The 10,700-nt window shown below is 35.4% G+C and overlaps 1 protein-coding gene across 1 annotated transcript in view; it reads right to left on the bottom strand.

The window, feature by feature from the left end:
• LOC149812916 (ceramide synthase 1 LOH3-like) overlaps positions 1-8,961 on the bottom strand; it is a 46,808-nt gene extending 37,847 nt beyond the window's left edge. The window contains exons 1-3 of the mRNA XM_089991436.1: positions 8,718-8,961; positions 6,081-6,310; positions 5,799-5,954 (exon numbers count right to left, since the gene is read on the bottom strand). Of these exons, the coding sequence (XP_089847562.1) occupies positions 5,799-5,954; positions 6,081-6,310; positions 8,718-8,855 (524 nt within the window). The 5' untranslated portion in view covers positions 8,856-8,961. The remainder of the gene's footprint in view (positions 1-5,798; positions 5,955-6,080; positions 6,311-8,717) is intronic.
• Positions 8,962-10,700: the final 1,739 nt, after the last annotated feature.

Below are 10,700 nucleotides of genomic sequence, written 5' to 3' on the forward strand. Positions count from 1 at the left end.
TCAATTAGATATTTCTATAGAAGTTATGTCTTTAATATATTGAACTTATGGCATCTCTTTTGGCATAAACTAGTAAGGAGAAGTCAACAAAAACAACCATAGACCAATATGCAGCCTCAATACTTGATCTAGCAATAATCATTTGTCATCTTCTCAACCACGAATTAAGTGAGACCTGATATACAAACAATAACCAGTCACAACCTTGAATTGAAGGATCCCTAGCCCAATCAGCTTCTATTAGAATAATATTAATATTAGGGGATTAATGCACTCAACAATGATTTTATATATATAGATATTAGTGAAGAGTCAACCTCATGGTAAGAAATGCTCTTCTCTTATTAAGGTATTGGAAAAATGATTTATTTAATCTTGTATGCAGTATTCTTGCAAATGATGGGACAACAGCCAGTAAGGAAAGTGAGCAAATATTTATTTAGAAATAAAAGGCCCATCAAACCACCTCAAGGTAAAACACATGAATGCAAACCTACTCATCATAGCAAACCTATTTAACTTAATCATCAATATCTAACCTATCATAACTAAGCTTAAGAGCAAACCTTCTCATACAGAGAAATGCAAAAGAAGAAATGTAACAACCCCAACTCATACCTGTTAAAAAGTAGCATTTTTTTTTAACATTTGCAGAAACATTCTCAAAGACCCGGGGCCTTTAGAGTCATAACCAATTCACAACCACAAGGGATCTTACACTACCATCATCAAAATCAAACCAACTTTATTAATTAAAAACATAAGGTCTAAGAACATATGCAAGTAAATATAAATAAATCAAAATGTGGAGTCACTGTGTCCTTAAAGAAATCTGTCAAGCAGTCGTGTAGCCCTCGTAGCTCCTCGTAATAGCAGACTCCTCACTGAGCCTCAAAGTTTGTTAAAAACACAAAAGTAAGGGTGTCAGAATCAAAGATCATGTATACAAATCCCTCTAATGAATCAAATATGTAAAAGAAACATAAATAAGATTCATGCAATATTTTAGAGGTATGCAATTATAACAAATTCATAATTTAATTAACCATTCATACATTAGGGAACTATTACTAAACAATAAAGAATAATTATTAAGAGAGAACAATTATTAAATAATAGAAACCATCAATTAAGCAATAGAGAACATTCATCATGCAGTAGGAAACAAATGTCATGCAATAATTAATTTAGCACAAGAGAACAAGTAAATATGCATGATCTAATGCATAATAGGAATATGCATGATTTCAGTGCACATCCGTGAATAAATTATTATCTTTTATTAGAGTTTGTTTTTATATGCATGTCTCTATTAAATGCACACAAACTTTAGTTCCTCTTTTTATTACCGTTGCCCGCGGATACTCAAAACGAGTAAAAAAAATTCTGAGGTCAAGTTAGGTTCCTAGTTGTAGCTTAACACACAACTTGTATTTTATTAATGGGTTCCACACCTAACCCTCGTCTGATATCAGGAATCAACATCATCCATCGGAACATTAGAAATCAACATTTAATGCCGGGACATTATGAAAATCAACATCCACTAATGCCACTTTCTTGGTATACCAAAAACAATAACTGTGTTTATACACCACCCCATGCAAAGTGACGGAATCTTCCTAAAACTATGGTCGGGAGGTGAACCACCTAGTTGGGTTCAGAGGCACAACAACGCACACGGAGTTTTAGTATCCTTACGGTTCCCCAAAACCGCAACTCCAGGATTCCCACATTAAAGAAGGGACATCCAAGAAAATGTGAATTACACTTTTCTCTTTTTTTATCTCTTTATTATTTTAATTTTTTTAGTTTGCAATTCAACATGCAAAACCAATATCATACATTTCGCAAATCAACATGCGAAACTCATCACGAGACTACAGCCCGTGGCAACATGGAACATTGCAATTAGTTAAGTAAACATTAAGTTGATTTTTACGATGCATAAGAAACTAAACATGGAGCAATATCTGCTAGGCCCACACGGCCTACGATGATTCATTGTTTTACCATCGATGCATTTAATGCAAAAACCATAATGAGCATGCCACTTATGCAATCATTCAATATACACTCCAATGCACATTCTCACATACTAAACAAGAATGTACATGAATAACCAATTTCTCATGCATATGATCACATGGTTATAAAAATACAACTTTCTTTTTGTGACTCATCTCATGCTCAATATGCAAACATCTATGTGATTATGCAAGTGCCATAACAAAATCAAATTTCAAAGTTTACATTTTCATTTCGTGCATATGTATGTAAACAACATTTTAAATATCGAAACATGCATAACCGAAATTCTCTTGCCATCTTAGCAAGCTCGGGGTACGACACCTATACCCACCGAGTCCAAACCATTGCTACCCAGACATGGGACAACATTGGTAGGTACATGAATATATTCAAATATTCTCATGACATATGCATAACAGCTCATTAAGGATCATGTAAAAATCTGCACATGTATGTTCATGCAAAACTGCATATAATGTATGCATATATCTATATATTTACTTGCATGAAAACTAACTTTTTAGCATATGTAAGTTTGGAAATAACATGAGCATTTTACACATGCGAATCTGAACTTAACAGAGGCATTTGACATGTAGGAATTTGCGCATTAACATGTATAAACTAATACATTTATCAAGCATAAATCTTGAATAGGTAATGCATGCAAAAACTAGACTTTTAACATGCATGAAATCTAAACATTTATTATGAGCAAGTCTGAAAATACGTGCACCAAACAGAATTTTAATCGAGCTCAAATCAGCACATTCAAGGTGCACATATCTGAATATTTGTCATACGAAATCTGAAAGTGCAACATCTAAATATAAACATAAATCAACACCACGTTCAGCATATGCAGAGAATCTGAATATATATATATATATAATTCTGTCCGGACCGATCCCCGACCCAGTCGGCTGGGGATCGAATCCAGCCCAACCGAGCCCAGTTGGCTGGGCTCTGCCAGTCGGCTGGCAGAGCTATAGTCAAACGAAAAATGAAAATGTAGTCCTTCATCATGTGTATTTTGAAGTTAATGCTAAGACCGTTAGAAGTAGAACTCTTGAAATAAGATATTGAAATGCTATTACTTATATTCAATTTCTTTTTCCTTTAATTAAACCCCTGTTTCAAGCTACTATTAACATCTGACGAAGAGTTCACTTTAATAAAGAAACAGTGACCTATTACAAATATGTAAACGACAACTAAGAAATGAATTTGCAAGAGAAACATAGTAGAAAGGAATAAAAGTAATGCATAATTGATAAAGAATGTCATGAAATTAAGTTGTATAAATCCAAAAGTTCCAAATGTCCATAGTCTTGCAGTTGACATTCACAGCTCAAAAATTTGTCACTCTTAACAAATTCAAAACTCCCTCAAGTGCCAAGTATTTACGGCCACCCACCAAGGGTGCTACCACAATTTCATAAAAGCTAGAGTAATACTTAACAAGTTAACAGTGTGATCTATCACAAGTCTAAACAATAGTTTTCATAAGATGGTTCCCCCCTTTTTTTTTATTAAACCAGATCAGATCTGAGCCCTGCCAGGCCCATATTTTGTCCTGACAGAGCCCAATCAGCTGGGTCGGCTGGTGCTGATGTTCTGCCCAGCTGAACCAATCGGCTGGGCCAGATCTGGGCCCACTTCCGAGTAAAAAAATTATATATATATATATATATACATATATATATATATTTTTTCATACTTTTTTTTTTCTGACAGTGACCCCGTCCAGCCGAATCAGTCGGCTGGGACTGGACATCAGACTGTCCTGTCCCAGCCGACTGTTCAGGCTGGGACTGGACAGCTGTCCGTCCCGTCCCAAAACAAAAGCACAAAAAAAATCCAGATCTTTTTCTTTTTCTTTTTAACTGAATATATATATATATATATATATATATATTTTCTTCCATGGATCAAGTCCGATTTTTAAGAACTATGGTCCATTGTCCATCTGTCTGGATATGTCCCATTGTCCAATGGACAGATCTGTCTAGAATGGACAGAACGGACAAAACAGACAGGAGCTCAGATCTGGCCAGATCTGTCTGCTAAACACATGGTCCAGATCTGTCCATGGTGTCCATGGAGACATATATATATATATATATATATATATATACAGGAAAACACAAAAATTCATGCAGAAATAATGTGGAAATAAAAATACATATTCTAGACTTGTTTAAATTAATTTTCAAGGATCAAAAGGTGAAAAACTAACAAAGAATCCATGGCTCCGTTCAAAAATATTGCCTAAAGCATATTTAAGCCCTTTTCTCATCCGAATCAAGAGAGAACACCCGCACCTTTTCTTGAAGCTTTCGAAAAACTGAAAAAAACGACGGATGGTTGGAGAGGAAGAGGATCTCTTCTTCTTCTTCTTCTTCTTCTTCTTCTTCTTCTTCTTCTTCTTCTTCTTCCTTTCTCTCTTTCTTTCTTTCTCTCTCCTTTCTCTCTTTCCTCTCTCTATTTCTCTTTTTTTTAGCTTATATAGAAAAATAGACCTTTATCCTTCCAGTCCCTTCTAATGTGTGCTGGAGAGAGGACTTCCCCATTTGGGAGCCCCTCTCACCCACATTCCAAATTTTTTAAAAGTCTATATATGTTGACTTTTCCACCTCCTTTCCCAATTCATGTAGTCTTTCCTCCTTTCTAGATTTCTCTACCTTTCTCAACTAGTAAGGACTCTTCTAGAGAGTCCCAAATTAGTTAACAAATGTTGAAATTCAGAATTAATTATAATTTAATAATTAATTAATTAATTATTAATAATTAAATATCCAGAAACTTTCAGAGGGTACCTTATCGCTCTGAGAGTCTTTTTAAGTCTAGTTAACTTTAATTTAAACATAAATATTGAATTTAAAGTTGTATTTTTGTTGGGTATGAATTTTGGATCTAGATATCCAAATCCATAATCAAAATCTATTTGGATCCTGGGCTGGTTCAATTCCTAATTAATATGGGTCTTGAACTGAGTCCAAATCCATATTAATTTGGATAAAATGGATTGGATCCAATTCAATCTAAATCTGGACCAAGTCCGTCGAGGCGGTCCTTTTTTGAAAAATACAATTTTTGGGCCAACCGTAGCCCGAATTCGAAAAAGTAAAATACCATTATACTCATAATTTTGAGACGTATCTAACGATATATAACTCAAATTTCGTCTCTGAAATTTGCCTGAATTTAACCCGAATTTCGCTCAAATTTTGCTTTAATTTAAAGGTAAAAAATAAAACTTTTTCTCACCTTTTTGTTGGCTCATTTAGGCCTTGTCGATGAGACTTGGGCCAAACCTAGACTCAAAGGAGATATGCCTATATCAAGGTTTTACTGATTTATCTCCTATACTTAGCCAAATTTTTGAAATCTCGAATTTGACTAAATATGAAAATACACGATATTACAAGAAAACTGGTTAACCATATATGTTCCAAGATGAGAACAACCTAGTCAAGTTAATATTTAAACTAGAAAATGTAACAAATTAATGTATTGATGGATAAGCTAAGTTAGTGAAAAAATAGATAGATAGTTGGAAACAAACAATATATGTTGCAGGATGGGATAAAACTATTGAACTTAATCATCCAACTGAACCTATAACAAATTAATATTCTGAAAGATAAGCTAATGCAAAAATAGATAGATCTTTGGAAGTAAGAAGCTTAATAGCAATTGATCAGAAAATAAAAGCTGATAAAAGTAAGAAATCCTATCAATGATAAATTCAAAAGTACCTCTACCTCAAAATGTAAGATAACACAATGAGGATGACAGTTGCTATATGATGAGACATTGACACCCCAAAGTCAGAACGCCTTGTCTCCCAAAATACGAGAGCGAATATGGAGTATGTATAGAATCCAGCAGCATACATATATAATGCTTTCAACTTCAATCTGTGCATTGATGATACAGGATTAGTGCAGCTATGGTCCATAAATGTAACAAGACATGTTATAAGCTTAAAAATGGAAAAGTCTGGAAAAGGAAGCCTTTAAAAGTTTTCTATATAAATGACTTACTTTAGCTTTTGGTCTGGCCAGACCTGCTCACCAGGACCAATCCAAAAGTATCTAGTGTTTCTGAACCATGGTTCATCATAAGTCACTGATAAAGCAAAAATTTCAGCAGAAAGAAAATAGACACACTTCCATGCTGACTCATTAAACTTCCTGAGCCGTTTTTTCGTTTCATCAACCTCAGAGTCCAGCAACCCCTCTCCCAAACCAAGGACATACTGTCTTCCAAACTTCTGCATCAACCCAAAAATATTGAAACCCAGGCAGATGAATAAATCAAATGGTTGGGTGAAAGCTGAATCAAATCACCAACCTTAACATTTTATTGAGGTAAACGATAAGCTTTTGCCATTCTTCAGTCCACCTTAACTTAGGAAATGATAAATCATAAAAAAAATAGTTTGCTAAGAGAAGAAAGAGAAGATCATGAGTGGGAAGGTGCTTTAATTAATTTGCACACATAGGATGTGATCAAATCCGAAATTGAAAGATAAGGTGAGGCATGAGTCATGACAAACATATATACATAGGAGAACTTAAATCAGTAATGTCAAAAGCATCTTCTAAACCTAACAAGTTTTGGTATTCTTTCAACAATCTCTTTAGAGAACACTATTGATGCCTGCCTATGCAAATAGCAGATATGTACCGGGTTAACTATATATATTCAACACATTTTTCTTTTACACAAGCTATAGTACACGAACATGTATAGTCTCTTAGCCAATTGTTGGAGTGGAAAAAACCAGCAACCTCCTACAACAAGATGTAAATGGCTTATAGCATGTTTTGCGTCATTATGCCCAAGAACAGATGGGTATAGATAAGAGAAAGAGCAGCGTATGCTTAAAACTGACAGGGTTTTTGTCTGGCCAGTTCTAACTATACGAATTCTGGGTTAAAGCAATACGAAATGTGGATTCTTTGAAATGCTTTATGTTGCACTGCCTGTAAATCCAGACTAAATATCTTATTTCTTCTGTCTTCCAGATTATTCTCTGTTTTAGGAATACATGCCTTGCTTTACTCAAAAATTTAGATCTTGACAAACAGCTAGCCTAGGTGGTAAAATGCTCTACTAGGATATTCAACGTCTCAAAAAGGTTATCCATGTTACAAATCCATGCAACCCTCTAAAAGTTTTCAGTTCAAACTTCTTCTGCAGATTATTTTCCTAAAAGCCCTTTGTATCCTATGAAGGCTATAAACATCTCATACAGATTTATGACCACCAAGCACTAGAATGTACAAGATTGTAATGACTAGCAGATCAAGATGTTGTCATTGACATTGATTTAGATTCCAGTTCTTCTCCGCAGTTCGAAGTCATAAATTCCAGAGTTGTGGCTATCAGATATGATAGATTTTCTCCAAAACATCAAGCCTTTCTTGCTTCTTACGTTGTTGTAGGATCATATATTCTGATTCTATCCTTTTAAAAGCATTGAGTACCAAAAAAGTTGGACTATCACACCAAATGCAAGTGCAGAGAACCACCAAACACTATTCGCCATTGGCATGGATGAGAACTAAATGTAAGTTTTGGATAGTCATTTATCACTTCTAGAACTCTCCTCCATCCAGAATCAATATCTTGTCAGATATCATACTAGTACCACTTAAGGAAATTTATATATTGAAGCTATTAACCAGTCAAATTCCTCTCTTATAAAATCATGGAAGATTTCAGACTCCTGCTATCATGTGCACCAGAATGTTTCAACTTTCAACACTTACATAATCATTGTTTGTTGTTGATGAAGTAACATATTGGGCTTTGTTTTGAAAGCTACCCATCATCCCTTAAATATTTTCATGCTTGCTTTCCTATGTTCAACATTTCGCGTATATGTTTTAGGTACACAAGAAGGTTGATGTCTTGGCTGCCTGATGAAGCTACTCTTCCTTTATTCTTTGTCAAAATCAAAATCTTGCCAGAACCATACTAGTTGTATGATCCGCACGCGTTAAGAATTTGTTATTAACTATGGATTTCCCGTTTATTCATTGAAGGAAGTTGTAATCACCACCCACCAAAATCCTCTGCCTTTAGATATGAACTGGAAACAACTCCGGATAGAGTAAGTCAGGTATAGCAGTCGTCCCAACAAAAATTCAGTGCGAAATCACTTGCCTAGATTCGAAGGAATTTAAGGTAATCCGGCGATCACAATCAAACGAATCCAAATGGGTTGGTCCTACACTAGTATTACATCTAATTCTACCCGAGAAAGGTAAAAAAAAGTCGTGTCATTGTCACAATGTTCAATCAAAACACGCTAGAAGAGTGCATTCTAAAAGATACCCAATATCAGAACAAGAAAACCAATCTCAGAAACAAAACTAATTTAATCAACCAAACAACCCATCGAACTCATCCAACAATCGAACCAAGAAGCACGTAAAGTACTCCTAAGCATCCAAATTGCTTGAAAAGCTAACAAAAAACGAACACCCAAACAGGAAAAACACAAAAACCAAACTTGAAACAAGAAACCAAGAAAACCATCATGAAAACAGAATACAAATTCCATTTATAAAAGCCGAAAAAATCAATCTCCATTCACAAAGATGCGAATTTAAATACAAATTAGCGGAAATCAGCAAATGGGTATCGTTTAGAGGGAATCTTTCACGCACCTCGAATATGAATCTATCGAGGAAGAACCTCAGGAACGGGAAGAAGATCGCGAGGAACGGCAAGAAAACGAAGTCTCCGTAGATGGGGTACGATTCTTTCTCCCACTGGATTCCATCCAACCATTTTAAATCCAACATTTTCCCGGAAAAACACCAACCCCTGTTCGAATTTCGTGATATCTAGCAGATCCAAACACTCATGATTCGCATTGAAGGCCACCCATCGATCTCTGAATATCAGAGAGAGAGAGAGAGAGAGATTTGATGACGAAGGAAGGAATCATCAAGCATTTAAATTAACTATATTTTCCACCAAAGGGGCAACAGGAATTTCTTAACTGACGATTTGTGGAACAACAAGGAGCACGCTGATTCAGCCTGCAAACTTCCGTGTGACGAAAATAGTGTCTGATTCGGGTCCTGGACCCGGATCCGAAAAGTACTAGAAAGTAGAAACCAAGTTTTTGAGATAATGGGCTTCAAGAGCCTGCCTCCATTTTTTTTAATAGAGCTTTGGCATGGTTGCGGGTCAGATATCCTGATTTCAAACATCGGGTCAGGTTTGGTAAGCGCCCTATTTTATGGAATTTAAATATGGATTGGAGCTCAAATTGATCAAGGTTTGAGCTGTTTATAAGCAAAAATTAGATTTATAAAGAAGGCAGATTCTATTGGGTCCAACCCGCTTATGGCATGATTTGGATTCAAGCCAACGTGTCAACTCTTTGTACGAAGAAAATGCCTGTGAAGAAAAATCTTGTAAATTAAAAAAATATGCCCTTTTCAAAATCTTGAAAAAATTATCGGCATACATAAAAATACAAATAGTAAAGAGAAATAAAAAACAAAAAGTATTTTAATAACTTTAACATTGTGAAAAAATAGTATTATTTTCAAAATAAGAGATGTTTCACTTTTTGTTGGATTGTATCAGCTTTTGAAACTATAGTGTCAAAATAATGATTTTTTCATGATATTTTAAATTTATCTTCCATGTTTGTTGCATTGATGATCCAAACCAATTATACCTTGAAACTGCGGGGGTTTAAACAAATCAGGTATAATTGAATATCTGATCCGAATCTGGCATGTTACTTTCGGTTTTGGATCCTTAAAATAAGATTTAAATGTATGTTCAAATTGGATTTGAATATGCTAAATCAAATAATTTTAAGATTCAAGTCTGATTGGATAAGTATCTCTAAGTCAGATCCACTGTGTTTTCAGATCAAAATATGATGTGATTGCATTTTTTATATGTAAAGAGCTTGTTTTTATTTTTTATTTTTTTTACTGGATGCAATATTACCACATATATTTCGAATCCAAATCCAACTCTACTTTATCGGATCTACTGTTTATATTTCAGATCCGGATACAAATCAGATGAGATCCAGCCTGTATCCCATTCATTTGTGGTCCTACCTGAAACTTAGGGGTCTCAACTGGTGAGACCTGGTTCAGACTCAGGTAGGACCGAACCCGGATCTGACTTTGAGGTGCTAGTACTGGGTTCAGACTTGGGTCCAATCAGGTCCACCATAAGAAAAACCATACTATGTCTAGGGGTGTCAATGGATCGGGTTTGGTTCGGACCAAGCCAGTCCTAGCCCCAGTTTTTAGGTATGGTATCGGGTCCGGACCTAGGTCTAATCAGACCCACCATAAGAGAAACCATACCCGGACGCAATAAGAACTACATGAACCGGGCCCGGGCCATACCTGATAAAATAAATTTTTTTTATCATTTTACATTGAAAAATTGCGGGTCTTAATCGGAACTAATGTCGGGCCCAGGTCTAGTATAAAATTTCACAAACTATACTCGGGTCCATGTATTAATTAAACCTTCGGGTCCGAACCTGAGTCTTAATCGGGTCTTCTTATTTATCACCGTACCCACACCCCATAGGGTTTGGTAGGGTAAACCTGACCTGTTGGCACCCCTAGCTATGTCCTATAAGGTTTCCACTAACTCAGGTT

This window comes from Nuphar pumila, chromosome 16, assembly GCF_984573655.1.
Source record: "Nuphar pumila chromosome 16, dmNupPumi1.hap1.1, whole genome shotgun sequence".
In the NCBI taxonomy this organism is placed as follows: Eukaryota; Viridiplantae; Streptophyta; class Magnoliopsida; order Nymphaeales; family Nymphaeaceae; genus Nuphar; species Nuphar pumila.